This window comes from Rosa chinensis, chromosome 1 (genome assembly GCF_002994745.2).
Source record: "Rosa chinensis cultivar Old Blush chromosome 1, RchiOBHm-V2, whole genome shotgun sequence".
In the NCBI taxonomy this organism is placed as follows: Eukaryota; Viridiplantae; Streptophyta; class Magnoliopsida; order Rosales; family Rosaceae; genus Rosa; species Rosa chinensis.
Genome location: NC_037088.1, coordinates 12,269,994 through 12,291,137, shown reverse-complemented (window position 1 = coordinate 12,291,137; position 21,144 = coordinate 12,269,994). Strand labels below are relative to the sequence as shown.

Below are 21,144 nucleotides of genomic sequence, written 5' to 3'. Positions count from 1 at the left end.
AGTCGGTAATAAAAAAAAAATTACTTTAATGAATCGAAAGTAAGGAAATTAACATGCGAGCAAATTTGAATAAAATTACGCGATAAAATGAACTGGGAACTTCTAGTTCCATAAATGAAGGAAATACACAGAACTTCTGGTCTGGTTAACTTCACAATACATGATAATCTTGTATCTCATCTCACAAAAGATAATAGGAGAATCAAGTTCTCTTATCTAAATGCTAGTCAGAAGCTTCTGGCTTTGATTGATTGTCCAACTTTGAACTGCAGGTTCTAAAGGTGGTTTGAATTTCAAATTCACAAAGTCATAAGAGGAACCCCAATATCGCAAAATAATTAGATGAACCTCAAGCCCTCTTATAGTTGGGGAATAAGAAACATAGGAGTTTATATACTGGATTATATAGCGTCGAGGATCTTCCGGCCCTCATAATTGTATACGCTCTGAGAAGCTTCATGTCGTAATATTCCACCATATAATCCTTGAGGAACATCAATCAAGTCGTCATGTAATCAGATCAAGAGACTTTAGGTCTCGATCAATTGTGATTACAAAATAAGGTGGTCAGATCAAACAATAAATCAATAAAATAGAGGCCAAAATAAACATTTACCTTGTTCGATTAGTGAAGCTCACCCATACGGCTTGTAGACCAAAGGAAATCAATTGTTTTGCATGATACAGACCAAACAACTTTATTTCCTCACTGCAAGTCTTGCATATGTACCGTGGTCTAGCTGTAACAAAGCATATATCTATGATACAGAAAGAAAAAAAATCAAATCTGTTTCACATGGGTATTGATATATATATATATATATATATATATATATATATATATATATTATGTATAAGCAATCAAACCTGTAAACATGAGCCATGAAATTTCATTAAAAAATTGTAAGGCAAGCAACGTAAGTGATAATACCAGCCTCAATATACATTTAAACCATATTGAATTAGACTGCATATCAAGATCATATTTTATATGATAACAACTTCTGGAGTCAAATAAGTGATAAAGGCATTTATTTGATGAAGGCCTGCATGGATAGAATTATTGGGTTGATCATACCATTAGCCTTTAAATTTTGAGCAATCTGAAATATCTGCATGTTAATCAATAGATAACAACAGCTAGGAGAACCCAATAGCTGATCGAGGAAGCTATATAGGTAAGAGCAAATGATAAATCATTTGATTGTATCGAAAATCATTTTAATTCAAAAAAAGAATTCGATTATAGGGCTGATGATATCAATCAAACAAAACTCATAGATAAAGAGTTATAGTCAAGCAACAACATTGCACCATATGACTCACGGATAGATCACTCAAGAAAATAGAGCAAAACGTGATGATAAAGTGTTATAAAATAGAGAGAAGATAAAGAGAGAATAGTTGGGAGGAAGTAGAAGTGTTCACATTCAATCTCATTAGCCTCCTTTATATAGAGGTAGGGTTTACATCAAAGTACATAACTAATAAGTATTTACGTGGACAGCCATATAGATAATAATATTTACAAAAGTTATATAATTGGTTTGAAATATACACAAAACAAATATGGTTGAAATAACATCAACCGTCTAAACAAAATATTCAAAAAACAAACACGTCAATTGTTGCTATAAATTAAACTACTTCCCACATTCCTCTCTATTATGATGATTCCAAAGATGATGTACTTCCCCACTCTTGTAGCTATCTCACAGTGTGACCGTATGATTAAATATAAGCTTCTCAAGAGTCGAGTCTTTGTCAACCACAAAATAGCCAAGTCTTTCGAACTGAAACTTGTCACCAACACTAACACCTTTCTCAAGTGGGGGAACAGCAAATGCATTTAGTATTACCACTTTCTATTTTCCATTCAGATCAGAAAGCTAGTCATCAAGCTCAGCAGGATTCTCTGAGTTGAATAGTCTGTCAAACAATTGGACTGGATCATACTCGACCCGTAGCTCAACGACAGTCTCATTATCCTCGGCTAAACCAACATCCTTTGCATCCACACACTTGATAGAATGATAGGAAATGCGTATCTAAGCAGGGCAGATTTTTTAGGAGCTAGTTTGAAGTAGTCTTTTGAGTTTTTAAGGCGAAAATCGGAGTGCTCAATGTACAACACCTTGGAAAGTGGAACCTTGTAGGACTCTGCCTCATAATCGGGCCACTTTCTTGCTTCACAGTCCTTTATGAAGCCATCTTTCCAGTTGGTAATGACGACCTTTACAGGATCAAGCATAACCATTGTGCGAGGAGCTGTTTTATTGAGCTCTTCTCTAATGTACGTGGTACTAGAGGCAACTCAGATGAATCATACCACAATCACTTCTGGTGATTCCAATTCCTCTAACAAATGTATTAATGGCAGTTGATGTCACGCCCCTACGTCGTAAACCAGCTAGTGTCATAAGGTGTGGATCATCCCAACCATCAACCCAATTTTCAGTCAATAGTCGATTTAACTTACGCTTCGACATAACAGTGTTACTGACATTCAGTCTTGAATATTCCCAAACATGTGGTTGATATAGGCCTAGAGAATGCAATAACCAGTAGTATCAAGCACGCCGTGTCTCAAATTCTGAAGTGCACAGCATGGGTGATATTCTCAAGAGAATCCACAATGCATCGTAACTGGGATAGATACACCAATTTTTCTCCAGCTTGCGGATGAGGAGTAAACAGTCAAAATATAAAAAAAAACAAGAGACAATTTTGGCTGAATAATTCTATATCTCATTCACCTTACAAGATGGAATTATATACAAATTACAATTGTGCCTAATAAGACAAGTACTATTCCTAAGGTAAGTAGTAAATCAAATAATACTACAAATATTACAGAATATTACAGATCACAGAATATTACAGAATATCTACATAAATAAAGTAAGTATGACTCACGCTAACACTCCCCCTCAAGTTGGCGCATACAGATCACGAATGCCCAACTTGTCAAGTGAGTCACAAAATGCCTTACTTAATACTACCTTAGTGAGAACATCAGCCAACTGTTCTTCTGAGTGGACAAACATAAAAGAGATAAGCTTAGCATCAAGTTTCTCTTTAATGAAATGTCTGTCGACCTCAACATGCTTAGTTCTGTCATGTTGTACTGGGTTGTGAGTAATATCCACCGCTGCCTTATTATCACAATACAAATCCATAGCTCGTTTGGGTTTAAATCCCAAATCATGAAGTAAATTTCTCAACCAAAGTAACTCACAAACTCCATGAGCCATACCTCTATACTCTGCTTCAGCACTTGACCTGGCCACAACCTTTTGTTTCTTACTTCTCCAAGTAACAAGATTACCACCTACAAAAGTGAAGTAACCAGAAGTGGATTTTCTATCCGTAACACAACCTGCCCAGTCTGCATCTGTATAACCACTAACATCCAGATGATTATACTTTGAAAACATCAAGCCTTTTCCAGGTGCAAACTTTAAATACCTCAGAATACAGATCACAATTTCCATATGAGTTTCACTTGGATTATGCACGAATTGACTCACAACACTAACTACATATGCAATGTTTGGCCGAGTATGTGAGAGATAGATTAATCTGCCAACTAACCTATGATAGCGAGCTTCTCTGTAAGAGTTTGATTAGGGTACTCAGCCAGTTTATGATTCTGCTCAATCGGAGTATCAGCAGGTCTTCAACCTAGCATTGATGTCTCTGTCAACAAGTCAAGCACATATTTTCTCTAACACAAGAAAATTCCTGAACTCCCCCTGGCGACCTCCATCCCTAAAAAATATTTAAGAGAACCAAGATCTTTCATCTCAAACTCTGATGCAAGCAGATCTTTTAATCTTTCAACGTCCTCTGAATTATCACCAGTAATTATCATATCATCAACATAAATAATCAAGATTGAGAGAAACAATGTATGGTCAGAGTTACTCTGTTTATACCCAAAACGACGCATAGATTGAGAGAATCTACCAAACCAAGCTCGTGGTGATTGTTTGAGTCCATACAAGGACTTATTCAACTTACACACAAATCTTCCTCTTGTGCTTGCCTCATATCCTGGTAGTAGATCCATGTAGACATCTTCAGCTAGCTCTCTATGTAAAAAGGCATTCTTCACATCAAATGGTTGCAAAGGCCAATCTAGATTAGCTGCTAGAGACATCAACACTCAAACAATATTAATCTTTGCTACTAGAGCAAAGGTCTCTTCATAATCCACACCATATATTTGAGTATATCCCTTTGCAACAAGTCTTGCCTTATATCTATTCACTGAACCATCTGCATTGTGTTTGATAGTGAACACCCATCTACATCCAACAACTCTCTTTTCTTGTGGAGGTGTCACCAACTCCTAAGTATTATTCTTCTCTAATGCCTCCATCTCTTCATTCATCGCTTGAGACCATTTGGGATCCTTGAGAGCATCCTGCACTTTACTGGGAACACATACAGAGGATATTTGATTCTCAAATGAAGCATGGGATTTGGATAACCAATGGGCGGACACAAAGTTAGCTATGGCATACTTACTTAGACTTAACATCTAAACTTGGTTCATATTGATGAGGTGGTTTACCACGGGTGGACCTAGGAGGCAAAACATACACACTATCACTATTATCAGAGTTTGAAGAAACACCACTAACCACAAGATTGGGATGCTCATCAGGGATTGGTTGACAAGGGTTATCTGTATCTGAGAGGGGTGGAGGAGCTTGGCCTTCTTGGACTGCTAAATTTTGGATGTCGTGTTCTGGTTCTGCCGGCGATTGATCGCCAAGATGGAACGATCGATCGTTTTGCTACGGGGAGCTTTTGCCTCGGTGAATGATCGATCGCCAGGAATGGAATGATCGATCATTTGCCTACTGTCTTCTTCGAACCTGTTTGGCGATTGATCGATGGCATTCTGGTAATCGATTGTTGGACCTGAAATGGAACGATCGATTGTTTCGCTACTGTCTTCTTTGAACTTGTCTGGCAATCGATTGCTGGCATTCTGGTGATCGATCGTTGGACCCAAAATTACACGACCATCATCTACAATTGGCTGAATTTTAATCCCACTAGACTTCTCTTCCAAAAAAATGTGTTTCTCCCCCTGAAGTGAAGGATTGGTGGAAGAAAAATAACATGCATCCTCATAAAAGGTGACATCCATGGTAACATAAAATTTCTGTGTAGGAGGATGAAAACACTTATAGCCCTTCTGATTAACACCATAGCCCACAAATACACACTTTAATGCCCTGGCATTGAGTTTGGACCGTTGATTCTTAGGGACATGGACAAACACTACACACCCAAAGACATGAGCAAGGAAATTAGAAAACGAAGGGACAGACACATGATTTGAAAGGGCAGCATAGGGGGTTTGACCATTGAGAACAGAAGAAGGTACGTACCCTATTGATGAGATGGTAAGCAGTGAGAATTGCATCTCCCCAAAGATACTTAGGCATATGAGCACTACCAAGAAGAGACCGAGCTATGTCAAGAACATGACGATTCTTTCTTTCTAACACCCCATTTTGTTCAGGGTTTGAGGGCAAGTAGTCTAATGAACAATCCCATGAGAATGAAAGAATTTGTGAAACTGAGAATTGACAAACTCCCCCCCCCCCCCCCCCCCCCAAAAAAAATTATCATAATGAAAGACTTTAATATTGGCTCCAAATTGATTTTGTACAAGAGCAAAAATTCTTGGAAAGCAGAGAAAACTTCATATTTGTGTTTCAATAAAGAGACCCATGTAAGACAGGTATAATCATCAATAAACAAAACAAACCAATGTTTGCCAGACAAGGTTGACTCACCGGAAAGTACCCATGCATCAGAACGAATAAGCTCAAAAGGAAAAGAACTCCTAGTAGTACTCAAAGGATAACTAGTACGATGACTTTTAATTAAGACACATGACTCACAATGCAACTTAGACTCATGAATGCCCAAAAACAAAGATGGCATAGATTTCTTCATGACACTAAAGGAAGGATGTCCCAATCTCCGATGCCATAACCATAATTCTTCAACTTGATTAGTAACCCCAGTCGAAATCAAAGCTGCTTGAACTGCCTTCTCCGGCTTCATTCCGGCGAACATGCAATCCAGATGAAATAGTCGACCCCTCAGATAACCCCTGCCGATTATTTCCCTAGTGAGGAGGTCCTGAAAAATCACATACAAAGGAAAAAAAAAATGTTACAGAACACCGAGATTAAGTATTAAGCTGAGGCACAGATATGAGATGATGAGAGAGATCAGGGACATAAAGAACATTATGTAGTGTCAAAAAATGGGTGAGACGAACAGATCCTATGCCTAAAACAGGAAAAGAATCACCATTGGCATTGACAACAGAGGAAATAGAGGGTGGATTGAGAAAAAGGAAGAAACTACGATCATAGGTCATATGATTAGATGCTCCAAAATTAATTATCCAAGTATTGCCACCAGTAAAGCTAGAAATTTTTAAAGCAACTCTAATCTTACCATTACCACCATGACTTACTGATGCGGTATCCTTACCAGCCAAGTTGGTGTGATCTGGTTCTGTCACTGCATAGTAATCTTGGTCTTGAACAAGATGAACAGCAACCTTTCCCTTGGGTTAGTTGTCTTGAGGTCGAGGCCTATCAAAGTAGCCTGCTGCAAAACCAACCAACCTATAACAATTTGCTTTGATGTGGCCTAGATTCTTGCAGTAGTTACAAGTCAGATTTGAGGAGAACCTGGGAGGAGGACCTTGAGGAGAGGGACGTAGAGAAGAAAGAGGTCGATTGCCTGAGAGTGACCAATTACTTGAGGGATCAGATGGCTTTGATTGTATTGTAAGGCTAGCAACTTCTGAAGTAACTGTTCTAGTTCCAGCCCTCTGGGTCTCATCTTTGTGAATATAAGCAAAGGCTTGCTGCAAGGTTGGTGTGGTAGTCCGGCGAAGTAATTCGCTCCTTGCATTCTCAAATATTGGATCTAAGCCAGCCAAAAAAATATGAACTCTCATGAGATCCTGCTCCTCCTTATAAATCTTAACATCATCCGGGCACTTCATGCGACATGGACACATCTGATCAATTTCTTGCCTAATCCCCTTTAGTTTTGCAAAATACATGGCAACTGGTTTTCCATCTTGTGCCATATGGGAGGATTGAGTCCTCAACTCATAAACCTCAGGAAAATCCATTCCGTTAAAGTAGATCTCCTTAAGGCTTTCCCAGTTTTCTTCAGCTGTATTACATCCCATAATCATATGTGAAACATCTTTAGTCATGGATTTGTAAAGAATAGAGGTTACCGAGCCATTTGCAATCTTCCATTTTGAATAATTGTTGGCTGCAATTGGTGGTTCAGTAATTGAACCATCAACATAGCCCACCTTATCGATTCCACATACGCGAGCCTCCATCATCTTCTCCCAGGTTCGGTAATTAGAGTCATTGAGCTTGACACCTCCATAATTTCCAGTTGAATCATCTTTAACAGAGACAGAAATTTGGTTGGAACCATAACACGTCTCACCATCTCCATCTTGCTTGATCACGGTCGAAACGTCTTGATCTTTAGCCATGGTGAATACGCAGCGGAAGGAAAAACAACAAAATTCTTGGAAGTATAAGAAGGCAACGGTGATGAAAAGATCAAAGGACAAGGAACAAATCCAAGCACAAAAAACAAGGGTCAAGGATCAAAGAACAATGAGTCAGAGTTCAGGATCGGATCTCTGCTTTGATACCAAGTCAAAATATAACAAAAAACAAGAGACAATTTTGGCTGAATAATTCTATATCTCATTCACCTTACAAGAATGAATTATATACAAATTATAATTGTGCCTAATAAGACAAGTACTATTCCTAAGGTAAGTAGTACGTAAATCAAATAATACTACAGATATTACAGATCACAGAATATTACAGAATATCTACATAAATAAGGTAAGTATGACTCACGCCAACATAAACTTGATACGATATGCAATAAGGTCATACATGTTAAAATTATCACTCTGCATGTCTTGTTTCATTCTTACAGTTGCTTTCCCTTCTTCAATCAGGCCACGCCTCATATCCTCAAAAAGCTTCATCGACTCTTTAATTGGTCTGTCCCTCCAAGGGCTGTTCATTTTTATTTCTCCCTGTACTCTTTTATCTCATGCCCCGTCTGATAATCAACGTGAGCATGACCCTTTCGTATGAGCTCCATTGCTAATTCATACAGATCTTGGAAGTAATCAGTAGTGTAAGTGATCTTGTAGGGCTCCCAACCCATCCAATTGACAATCTCCTAAATATGATTAATATATTCTTTCTTTTCAGCTTCTGGATTTGGTCATCAAACCTCAGATAGCAGCCCCCACCTCTCTCTTTTGCCAGCCCAAAGTCAATAAACATTGCCTTGGCATGGCCTATGTGTAGATATCCATTCGGTTAAGAAGGAAAGCGAATTAAAACTCTCCCCCAGTCACGCTAGCTCAAGTGTTTTTGAAGGAGTTCCTTTGAGTTGCAACATCTCAGAATATAACCATCACTAAAGAAAACTGAAGTATGAAGCTTAAAGTTTTCCTTTGGTTGAGGGAATATCGCACATGGGTTAAGATTTTCTTCAGCTGGTTGTTCAGGTGAAGAATCAACAATAGCTTTTTCCTCTACTTTAGCAGGTTTCTCTTTCTTCTTTTTAGGAATCTTTTCATCATCTGCTGCAGTCCTTTAACCAAGTAATTCACTCAACTTTGTATCAATGATTGCCTTAACAATTTTTGGGTCAGCCCTCGAATGTCTCTTCCTAAGATGTGCCAATAAGCCACCCACATTTGTTTTATAGCGCTGCTCCAAAATTGCAGATTTATTCTCTTCAAAAGCCTCATTAACGGATTGCTCGATTTCTTCTTCTGAAACTTCAAAACCAACACCACATGCTTCTTCAAATTCACTTGTTTTGAAGTTTTCTGTCCCTGTATTTGCAAAAACATAACAAAGCCGCATCTAACTGAGCTAGGGTTTTAATCTTTGAAGACACAATGTACTGTACCAATACCAGGCGATGCACAAGGGCATTTGCTGGAAACTTTGTAGCAACCGTGTATTAAAGATTACCAGTGCTTCGACTGCATCCATTAGTAACTGCAGCCTAGTGAACGACGGCCGTCAGATTGGTCGTGACCCTGTTGTTGGCGATTGTGTTTTTGGTCGCCCGCTCGTCCAATCCGACCTTCAAGATGAGCTCAAGGATGTTCTCCTTGGCGAGCATCTGGACGATCTTCTCCCTTCCTCCTCACTATACAGATGAAACGCTAGGAATACTCATCTTTACAACCCAAAAAAGATAGAAATGGTCGGGGAGAGCCTCTTTTGTAAGTAACTAAAAGAGAAATTATAAATGTAGAGCGGGGTGAAACGAAAGAGAGGGGAGTTTATATAGGCAAGGCTTGTAAATCCTTATCATAATGGGATTAGGAAACCGTTTAGCTTTCTTTTTTTCTTTTTTGAGAAAATGTTTTTAATTTTGTTTTATTTCTTTGAACACAAAGGGTGTAAAGGAGGCATAATTGATAAAGTAATCTGGGGTTCACATCCAAAACCAATTGGCAATGGATGGAGTGGCCCAAATCCTTATAAACTCATAGGCAATGTCCCATTTTTCTCATGTGGGATGTATATATATTCTCATCACGCCCCCGCACGTGTGGCGAATTTTCAAGCCATACACGTGGACAATTTGGGTAATGTGGAGCCGGTGTGGCAGCAAGGCATGCACATGTGGGATAACTAGGCTCTGACACCATGATAAAGTAATCTAAGGTTTACATCCAAAACTAATTGGCAATGGATGGATTGGCCCAAATCCTTATAAACTCATAGGCAAGGTCTCATTTTTCCCATGTGGAATGTATATATATTCTCAACATTAATGCCCATGGGTTGGCGCAAATTGCACACTGCGAGAAGTGGTCATCAAGCATGGTCGGGACAGTTATATATTTGGAAGTTCGAACTTTATCAAAATTTTGACATTTAGGCTTCAACTAAGTGTTGATTTAGCAAGACGATCTGCTAGCATTTGTTTCTTTATAAATATGGTGAAAAACTGATTCCTCAAATGAGGTGAGACCGTGAGAAGTTTGAGCTACTAAGAAATGCTTCGAGAGAGTAATTGTCTTAGTTGCAACTTTGGAATAAAAAAGTCTACGAATCACATTCGGATTATAACTTATTTACACCCAAGTCCACACGCAACCTGTAAACCCCGGTAAATACCCCACATTTCAGCTTCAAGAACTTGACCTTTACCTTTTTTTTGGGGTTTTTGTCCATTTGCCCCATTTCTAGGGATTTTTTTCCCACTAACCCCATTAAGTTTTTTTAATCCCTCTTACCCAATACACTCTAAGGAAGTCTTCTCTAATACCTCATTAAGATTTTTTTTTTTTGTTTTTAATTTTTTTTGATACCATTTTATCACTCATCCCTTTGTTACTTAGAGAGAGAGAGAGAGAGAGAGAGAGAGAGAGAGAGAGAGAGAGAGAGAGAGAGAGAGAAATGGAAGAGAGAGAAACCATATTAGACTTCGCCGGAGCCCGTCATCGGTCGCCGGAATCTTGTCACCGGCTGCCGCCCATCGGATTTTTATGAAAACCTCTATTACCCCCAATAGACATCTATTTCCCCCCAATAGATGTCTATTGCCCCCAAATAGAGGGGCAATAGACCTCTATTGCCCCCTAATAGACGTCTATTACCTCTCAATAGAACTTTCGGTCTATTGCCCCCAATAGAGGGCAATAAACATCTATTGCCCCTAATAGAACTTTCGGTTGCGAGAATATAAACTAATCTCCCCAAATTTAGACAAATAAAACTCTGATTAAAGAAAAAAATGAAGAGATTATATCAATTTAAAAACGTCTATTGCCCCCAATAGACATTCAAATTTTTTTTCTTTCCTTCTGTCCCATTAGTTAAAAAAAAAAAAAAAAATTGAACGACTGCGTCGGAGCCCGACCAGGACCGAACTCCCGTCCTGTGGGCTGTGACGAACTGAAGAATCCGGTCACCGATCTGTGGGCGAGATGAAGGCGACGAAGGTCGTTCTCGGACGAATGGTGAAACCGATCTTGGCAAGAGGAGCGACGACGGTCTTTGGCTGAAGACGAAGCCGGAAATCGATCTGAGCAAGAGGAGAGCGATGGTGACCTTTGGCTGAGAACACAGCCGGAATCGATCCTGGCGCTTGGAGCTTCAGAGGTTTGATGACGACCCTAGCGTTGCGGCAGAGCTTCAAAGGTGTTCTTCACGTGGCGGCAGTGCTCGAAATTGGAGGTGCGGTCGACGTCGACGGCGACGGAGTGAGGAAAATAACACCGGCGTGAGAGGTGATGCCGTCGACTCCAACTCGGCCCAATCCCCGTCGCTATCCTCATTCTCAACCACAAACCTCCATCCTCAGGTCACCGGCGTCGAACTTCCTCGAGGAGAGATGCCGGCCTCGTTGGAGAGAGAGAGAGAGAGAGAGAGAGAGAGAGAGAGAGAGAGAGAGAGAGAGAGAGAGAGAGAGAGAGAGAGAGAGTAGAGAGATCGATGTAATTATTTAATCTAGCTGAGGGTAAAACTGTCATTTTGCATTAAAAAAAGTAAGTGAGAATAAAAATTTATTGCTTAGGCAAGTGAGATACTTTTTGTCAATTTTAGTGCTTTAGGTCAAAGACTCTTTTTTTTTTTTTTTTTTTTGAATTCAGAACTCAGTCCAATCTCTAACGCCATGGTGCAAATAGCAAAAATGCAAGTTGAAGCTGAGATCAAAGCCAGTGCTGAAAAGTTCTACGAAGTCTTTTGTAGCAAAGGGTATTGTTGCCCAAGATCTGCCCTGACATGATAAAGGACCTGCGGGTACTCGAAGGGGATTGGGGAACTGTGGGCTCGGTCAAGCAGTGGACGTACGTACGTTGCTGCAGGTAGGATACACACATATTTTTTCACACTAAATATTATATGCAAGTAACGAGTACTAGTGAACAATTTAATGGAGTAGGCTTGAGAGTTTAAGATCTAGGGTTTGGTTCTCAGACATTACGGGCTAAATCATAAGTTACCCTCTCTAAATAATTTGCATATGCCACATATCAGATGATTTTCTAAGACCCACTTAATTCCGTTTCTATTCAGAACACCCACCCACACCCCCCCCCCCCCCCCAAAAAAAAAAAAACCTTTAATTCTCGGTCCAAATTAATAACCATGTAGGTAATTCTGAGATTGCAAAAGAGATGGTTGAAACTTGAAACCATGGATGAGAAAGCCAAATCAATCACTTTCCAAGACGGTGGATGGATCGCTACTGAAAGTCTACAAGAATATGAAGGCGACGATTCAGGTTACGGCAAAGGGCGGCCGATGCAGCTAGGTGAACTGGAGTACAGAATACGAGAAGCTGAACGAGGATTCTCCACCTCCCAATAAGTATCTGGACTTTGTTCTCATTCTCAAATAAAAAGGTTGATGCCTACCTTCTCAAGGCATAATGGATCGTCCCTTTGCATGTGGGACTGGTATGATATGCATTCTGACTACTTCTAGGAATCTAATTCTATGCAATTAATCCTTCTTCTTCTTTTTTTATATATCCTTAAATGCATATATGATATGTATAACTTCCAGTCTTCCACCTCCACTGTACTGCTTGAAAAAAGAAAAAGAAAAAACAAAAGGAAAAGTAGTACTATAACATGATGTTATTTATTTGACGCGTGGTGCGTACGATTTCCAGATTGAATTATTAAAGGCCGGACTGAGATTAAGAAGATTATCATATTTAGGTAGCTTAGGTAGATTATCATCTTTGATTTGATTTGTTTTTTTGTTTTTCCCTTTTCTTTTGGACAAAGGTGAATTTTATTAATTAAACAGCAGCAGCATAAAAACAAAGAACAACTTAGAAACTAAGAACAAAACAGACCCAGATACAACATAGCAGAATGATCAGGCCTAATCTAAGGGTGGAGCCACTTTAAGCCTTATATAATACAGAAGTTTTTCTGTATTTTTTGCTTCAAATAATACGAATAAGGATATCTAAAACTAATTAGGTACGGTGCAGCCACGGAATGAAAAATTGTATTCTCTATAACAGGTTCCACTAACCAAAAGCCACGCTTAAAACTTCAGTATCTCCCTTTTTTCTATTTTATTATTTTGCGTTAATTTTTTTCGCAATTTTCATTTGTATTTTTTTTAATGTTTTTATTTTTTATTTGTATATTTATCAAAATATAAAATATTTTATTATTATCTATATATTTTCATTTATACAGTATTTATTTTTTCTTTTTTCCAAAGTCAATTATTTCTTTTTTACTTAATTATGGTCATATTCAACTGCCAATTCCGGCGACAAAATTCTCTTTTTCTCCGGCAATTCTTTCTTTCTCCATTTATCTTTGCATCTCTCTTTCTCTTTTTTCAGCCATTTTCTTGCTCAACTATCCACCCATCATCATGGCCTATAGAAATAGATCAAAGTCACAAAGTATGAAATAGAAAAGAAAGTAGGAAATCATAATCACAAAGAAGCCAACCAACCATGGATGACCATGCATTCTGATTTGATGCCACTAAAGCTCAGTATAATCTGTGTGTGAGTGGTCAACTTTTGCTGCGCCCGCAATTAAAGCGATTAACTCCGCAATTAGTATGGAGATGAATTCCAGTCATGAATGCGCAATGAATGACCGTCGTAAATAAATCATGATTAACCGTCATTAATGCAGCAATAATTGTCTCCATAAATGAGTAAGTTAATGCAATCATAAAAAACGTGAATAATGGCGGCTTGTCTCCCAAGTAAGTCCCTGCCTATATAAAGGCCACTCGACGTCAAGGTAAAGCATTCATTCTAACTTGTTTTACTCCACTACTGAGAAATGTATTGACTTAGGCATCATAGAGTTTTCTGCAGGTACCGCCCCTTCTCTTCGAGCTGACGATCAAACTTAGAGTCAACGCTCATAGGAAGCTTCTCGATCATTCCCAGTCAGCTCCCGTTCCAGTCTGCATTTATTGGTGAGTCAAAATCCTCTACAGAATTTTTCATCACCAACAATTTGTAGAAAATAATTCGGTCAAGATCAATTATGAGTATTGCTTATATCTCAAAAGAATCAAGATTGGATTTAAATGGTTCTAATACCTGGTGATGAAGAAGATTGCATCAAATTAGACTTTCCAATTCAACGTGAAGAGTGATCACAAATAGCTCCTTGAGTGCCTAAGAGAAAAATTTTAATTGTAGAGAGAAAACTCGTACAAAAGAAAGAGATTAAATAACCCACTATCCTTATCTAGAGTTAAGAAACCTAAAACCCACTATCCTTATCTACATTATGAAACCTAAAACAATTATACATCTTCTGTCTTTTTTTTTTCCTTTTTTTTTTTTCATTTATAAAGAAAATATCTCTAATAAATATTTTTGATATATATCTTTTGGGTTTAGATAAAATATATGTATCTATTTAAAGTAAATAAAAGCATAATAAATATGCTTTTATATAAAAAAAAAAGTATATTAGATAAAAATATTGATACGTATTTCAGTGGGAGAAATTGAAAATTACGGTTATAATAACAATGTGCAAACAAAACATACGCATAACATACAGATAAGGGTGTGATCTATCAATTTTATATATTTCTATTTTATTTACTATCTTTTCTTAGACATATACTCATATTGGTATCTAATATATTCAAATTTGTTACGGTTACGTGTATTTATTAGATAAATGAAACAGAAAATAATAAAAGGTGTCATTTGCTCCATCAAACAATACTGTTACAAAAGTGTGTCTAATAAGGGGTGGCTAGTGGCCAATTTTCTAGCAGCGAGCAGGTAATCTATCATTCTTCAACACACGAACCTAATGAAGATGGAGGGTGGAGCAGGTAATCTATCATTTTTGCATGGTACGTGTGATTAATTTCCAGAATTGAAAAAGCAACACTAAGATTAAAGCGTATAACAATCACAATCATAGGTAAAAAACAGACACCACACAGTCACACTCATTATAAAGAGAGAGAGAGGATAAGGAAATCACCCGTTTGTCCGACTAAGAATAATCATTACTATAATACTCCACTAACTCTGTTAACTCTTGATTTTTTTATTTTTTTATTTGAAAAAAAAAAACCATTTTTCTTTTTCTTGATTTTAGATCGATTGAGCCCAGCAGAAAAATTTTCAGAACTAAATCATCTACTTCAATGTAATTCCCACTTTATAATGATTTGCGAGATTAAGACAGAGATGAAATGGGTTTATTCCCTTCCAATTTCCTTTTCTTCTTTTATGCAAGGACTTTGATTCCAGTTCGATTGATCCAACGGGACTGATCTTCATCGCGAGCTTTGGAGATCTACAAATCCCCAATACAAATGGGACATTTTCCCAATTTTTCAGTCTTCTACAAGTTCAGTATTTTTGTGGGTCAAGAATGAATTCAACTCCATCTCTTTCTCGGTGCAAAGAAAAGTCAATTTATATTGCTCCAGATAGGAATGGTCTTTCTCAACTGTAGGTTCCTTCATTTTCTGGGTTTTCCCAAATGCTCAATCTGGGTTTAACATCATATTTTTGTCTCCACTTTTGTGTGGTTCACCAAAACTAGATATTAATTGAAACCTATATCCAGCCAATCTGAATTTGGTTGTCAGATTTGTTAGTCGAATAAAAGCAGATTTTTACAACTTATGGTGAAGGATTGGAGTATTGAAAATCTGTCATGGGCTTGATGAGAGCGAAAACAGGGGACCAAACTCGGTTTGGATTCATTGGAAAGCCATGATTGAAGCCTCAAACTTTTCCTTTCTATGAAGAGCATGATGAGTTTTCCTTCTCTATGAAGAACTTGATGAGAAGTCAGTAGTCTGCTCGACAAAGTACTTCCAAATATTGCTTTTAATTATTTGTTATTTTTAAATTAAAAATAATACACGTTAACAGTGTTAAGTTTATGTTAATAGAAAAACACGTGTTAAAATATTATTGGTGGGGCAGAATTGGGATGGAGACATGTGATTTCTTCTCAGAGAGAGCATGCATGGCATGCACTAATTCTTTAATAAAATAGGCAACACCATGTCACCATTTACTCGCCCATTTATTTGATATCACTTTATTTACATTCCATAATCAATAGAGGGTATAACATGACTTTTATTTTATTTTAGAAAAGGCAAAATGAATTGCGGAAAGGTAAACAGTGCCAATTTTCTAAAATGAGTACAATTACTAGATGAATGATCACCTTATTGAATTTCACCAAATTCTCACCTCATATATGCTTCAATAACACTCATCAAGTAATCGAATTGAAATTGATCAAAATATCTGAAAACATCAAAATACTTTTAAACATAACTAAAGAGAGCGCAACTTAGCGAAAGTTGAAACGGATCAAATTGAAATGGGTCTTCTCTCCCTATTGTTCCTGACCTCTCTCACCCTCTCTATACTTTTATGGAGCAAAGACGTAAAGCCTCTGAATATGACCTCTCTCTCTCACTTTCTCGATTGTTCTTGAACTCTCTATGCCACGCGGAGTCCCACAAGAGACGAACACTTGTCTAGGCTACTCAAGTAAAAAGGCAAAAAATGAAAGGGCAAAAGAGTCACGATACTATTCATTCAGCAATGATCCTCCCAATTTTCCTTTAGTATAGACAAGAATCGAAGCCTGTAATTGTAAGAAAAAAAGGAAGGGCAAAATCGTCATTTTACTAAACTCTTAATCGAATGAAAATTTAGATAAAAACCTTACCTCTTATCAACTGAACTCTCTCTCTCTCTCTCTCTCTCTCTCTCTCAAATAGTGGCGATCTAACCAATAATACCAACAGCCCTCACTCTTTGTCATCTAAAACAGAAGACGATGGCAAACTGTAATTGACCAAGGTAGCAAGAACAGAAACACCAATTCAACACATCTCAGGGCCGTAAATCTAAAGAACACCTAAGGGCAAAACCGCCATTTTACTATTAAATGAATAGTCCACTAGCTTTAGATGTATGTATAATAATACTATACTTCTACGGAGCAAAGACGCAAAGCCTTTAAATATGACCTCTCTCTCTCTCTCTCTCTCTCTCTTTCTCTCGACTATTCTTGAACTCTCTATGCCACGCGGAGTCCCACAGGAGACGAACACTTGTCTAGGCTACTCAGGTAAAGAGGCAGAAAATAAAAGGGCATAACGGCCCTATTGTTCTGATAGAAGAAAGAGTCATGACAGTATTCATTCAACAGTGATGCTCCTATTTAATTTCCTTTAATATAGATATTAATTAATTTGCTACTGGGACCAAAGTTTTGTTATCACAGTGTCCTACTCCATATCCTGCCTATTGATTGCTCCATGTCGGTGCTCATGGACTATTGTTGGGATATAGCTAGACCTAGCATTACTCAAATATTTATTATTTGTACCAGTTAAATAATCGGCCACAGAAATATAAAACTAATTTTTATAGAAGCGAGACTTGTGTGTTTGAAATTTGAGGAACAAATAGTAGAAAATGAAAATAATCTGATTGAATTCGTCCACTGATACTGCTCACCTCTCTTCTATATAAGGGTGTAAGGGCCGAAGTAGTTTTCCACAACACACTTGCACTACATTTCCTCCTGTACATTCACTTATTTGTTGTGTTTTTCAGTTAATTTTGTGAAAAATGTCTTCTGATTATGGAAAGGTGGAGACCGATGTTGAACTCAAGGCTTCTGCTGCCAAGTTCCACGAGTTCTTCACCAGAAGACCACACCATCTGAGCAACATCAGCTCTGACAAAATTAAGGACTGTAATCTTCATGAAGGTGAATGGGGAACTGTGGGTTCTATCGTCCACTGGAACTATGTCCACGGTAAATATTAATGTTCAGGGTTTTAAAGTTACCATGTGTGTGTAATTGTGTATCTGTCCAAATGAATTCGTCTTCTGATAATGCGCATATTGATTCCTGCAGATGGCAAAAGTAAAGTTGCCAAGGAGTTGTTTGAGGCCATAGACGACGAAAAAAACTCGATCACACTGAAAGTGGTTGAAGGAGACCTTCTGGAGCATTACAAGAGCTTCAAGATCACCATTCAAGCCTCTCCAAAAGGTGAGGGCTGCACTGTGCACTGGACATTTGAATATGAGAAGGTGCACGGCGATGTTGAAGACCCTCATACATTGCTCCAGTTGGCAGTTGATCTCTCCAAAGATATTTGTTCTCACCTAAGCACCTAAGTATGGAAGACGAACTTAATTACTGCTATATATATGCGCGCGCGCTGCAGTTAATTTCTCCGTACTCTCCTGTGAGTACCTATAAATAAAATATCTGGAGACTGGCATGACCAGTGCCACAGCCATGTTTGATTGTGATTCATGCTAGTACTTGGATATAATCTGTGTGAGCTTTCTGCAGCTTTTTCCTTTATCAATCTACCAGCTTATTTTGCTTCAATTCTCTCATATGTACAATATATCTTTAATGTGTTATATTTTGGGGCTGGCAATAGGTGTTCATTTGTACAGCAATGTAATTAGCCCTCACGATCCGTCACGTAATGTGATTGATAACATGGCAGTAATTAAGCACCATGCAAGAAAAGATTTTAATGGAATGAAGATGATTGTTCCGGTCAAAACTTATTAATTAGATTAGCTTTTTATCAGGACAATAAAGTTTCAAATTAACAACAATCAAAGCAATAAGTTCACCTGACTCTGGAAAAAGTTCATGCTATGAAAAAGTTGATTATCTAAAAGAATATATATAATTGCGAGAGAATGGGGTTCAAGCAGAAAAAACTAAAAAGATATCTGGATTAATAAGGTTGATCAGGAATCATTACTTGAGGATTCAAGAAAAATAAAAAAGGGGGCACCATCTGTTGATTAAAGGAATACAAAGGCATATACAATGGCGGAGCTAGGATTTTAGATTGGGGTGCGCTAAATTTTTTTTTTAAAAAGATCACTAATCTTTTTTTTTTTTTTTTTTTTTAAGTTTTACAAGTAACTTGTTAAACCACATCATAAATTGAACACATATCAAATAATCATATAGCTAACTGATAAGATAAAAATTTGATAACAAAAGTCTAAGACAAAAGAACATATACTCAAATTGTACACTGCGCTCTTGGCTAGAAGCGAAATCTTTAATTATTGAATCTGTATCATAATTCTCAGCCAACTCTTTTTCAATGTGGACAATCATGTTACCTGCCAAAAAGTCATTCTCCATCTTATTGCGTAATATTATTTTGATATGTTTCATAATTGAAAATGCTCTTTCATAGTTTTGTAGAAACCAGCAAAGTCAAAACAAAATGGATCAACTGATCAATCATTTGTTATCTCTGTGATTTTTTTGTTTCAAAAAATTCTCAACATAACTTAGAAAGAGTAGTATTTGCACATCATGATGAGGTACATCAGACTCATAAATAATCAACTTGCTTCTCAAAAGAAATAGCATATATCTGACCAAAAAAATAAAAAATAAACCACATATGGGCTAAGTTTAAAAAACTTGGGTTGGGCTGATTTTTAATATTTAATTTGTTAAACTAAAATTAAGCTACAAATTAATGTTTTGTTTCAAAATTTGGTATAGCCCACCGGAGCCTGTATGTAGCTAAGTCTTTGGGCATATAGAATTAGCTATTATTCCCGTAAATTATTTCATTTTCTGTAGGTGCGTCTATTGTCACCCTATCATTTTCTTTGTTCACCCTACTTGCTCAGTACACCTTATATTTTAATTTCAATAATTAAATTTACTTATTAAACTCATTTCTCTTTTAAAAAATATCCTTATATGAATATCCATTTAATAAAGAATTTTTTTTAAACAAAAATCTCTCATTTGATTTATACCAATAAAAAAAATAGAATATATTAAAGTTTCCTAATAAAATCACAATCTGATTTAGTTTCATTTTTTTTTTCAGTTTCAATGTTCGTCTATTTTAATTCATGTCAAAATAATAGTCTTTATATTTAATTAATTGGTTATGTATTTAGTTTTCCTTACAAATTTAGATTTTAGAAAATTAGTATACTTATTAGTCATTTTGCACTTGGGTAATATAGTTTTTCAATAATTCAAATGTTTGTAAAGTGAATTAAGAAAGTAGTTGGGTAACAATAACCGCACAATTTTCTGTTTACTAGACTAGAAATTCTAATAAGATACATGAAGAAACTTTGCAAGGTAAGTCCAGGTTTGACGGTGGCCTCGTTTCAAAATTGATGTTGCCTCTTGGTGAAGGGAATATATAATTCCATGCCAACTTAACCAGTGTCTAGTAATACATCATCATGAAACATGGAATTAAGCCAAGGCTCTTACATTACTTTGATTAGTGACAAAATGTTTGAGTACTGATCATAGATTAAATGCACATATTTCAAAACAGGGAAACACATTTGGTTTTTGGATGTATAACTCCCACTACTACAATCTTCCCTATTGCACACCAATTTTTTCAGTAGTCTTAGTCTCAATACACACTGATAATAGTTGCTTATAGTATTAGCCACTATGCAGCCACTAATGAGAGTTCACTCCCCTCTATTGCAGGTGTTTTTGGGACAATACATACCAATAATATTACAGTGGAATAACTTCAACCAGGACAAATTTACACCTCCAAATCAGTGCCAAGGGCCCAAGTCTATTGCCACTTTTTACTTAAAGCAGTATATATATATATATATATATATATATATATATATATATATCGATCCACTGATATTGGTGGCAAAAATGTTGAGCTATTTAAAAAAGAAGAAGAGCTATAGCACATTTCAAATGTATTCTATAGCGAATTATACAATAAAAATTAAAATAGAAAATCAAATAAATACATCCATCGAAGAAATCAAGCATCATGTTCCTCTCCATGGATGCAAGTTGAACTTGATCAGACGTCTCGTTTCTCTACATGGCTCTGTGTCAAAATATTATTTCAAAATATATTCTACAGCTGATATTATTTCAAAATATTTTCTTGAAACTTATTATATTATAAAATGAGATTCAAGTCTTATGTCTCCCCCTTATATTCTGCAATTTCATTAATCAAAACTTGATGA

The 21,144-nt window shown here is 36.9% G+C and overlaps 2 protein-coding genes and 1 pseudogene across 2 annotated transcripts; 2 read left to right on the top strand and 1 right to left on the bottom strand.

Moving 5' to 3' along the window:
• Positions 1–7,890: 7,890 nt before the first annotated feature.
• Positions 7,891–9,666, bottom strand: LOC112201190 (annotated as a pseudogene).
• A 2,091-nt stretch (positions 9,667–11,757) lies between these two features.
• Positions 11,758–12,607, top strand: LOC112201174. The gene is made up of 2 exons (XM_024342207.2): positions 11,758–11,823; positions 12,400–12,607. The coding sequence occupies exons 1-2, from the start codon at positions 11,758–11,760 to the stop codon at positions 12,484–12,486; spliced, it is 153 nt and encodes a 50-aa protein (XP_024197975.1). The 3' UTR covers positions 12,487–12,607.
• A 5,009-nt stretch (positions 12,608–17,616) lies between these two features.
• Positions 17,617–18,552, top strand: LOC112181767 (MLP-like protein 31). Its single transcript, XM_024320173.2, has 2 exons — positions 17,617–17,914; positions 18,017–18,552. The coding sequence occupies exons 1-2, from the start codon at positions 17,725–17,727 to the stop codon at positions 18,280–18,282; spliced, it is 456 nt and encodes a 151-aa protein (XP_024175941.1). The 5' UTR covers positions 17,617–17,724; the 3' UTR covers positions 18,283–18,552.
• Positions 18,553–21,144: the final 2,592 nt, after the last annotated feature.

What these genes read in the sequence shown, in the direction of transcription:
- LOC112201174 (XM_024342207.2), top strand. Translation starts at nt 11,758, where the DNA reads ATGGTGCAAATAGCAAAAATGCAAGTTGAAGCTGAGATCAAAGCCAGT. An exon ending in GTGCTGAAAAGTTCTACGAA is followed by an intron (nt 11,824 to 12,399) that starts GTCTTTTGTAGC and finishes CGATGCAGCTAG; the next exon opens with GTGAACTGGAGTACAGAATA.
- LOC112181767 (XM_024320173.2), top strand. Translation starts at nt 17,725, where the DNA reads ATGTCTTCTGATTATGGAAAGGTGGAGACCGATGTTGAACTCAAGGCT. An exon ending in CCACTGGAACTATGTCCACG is followed by an intron (nt 17,915 to 18,016) that starts GTAAATATTAAT and finishes TGATTCCTGCAG; the next exon opens with ATGGCAAAAGTAAAGTTGCC.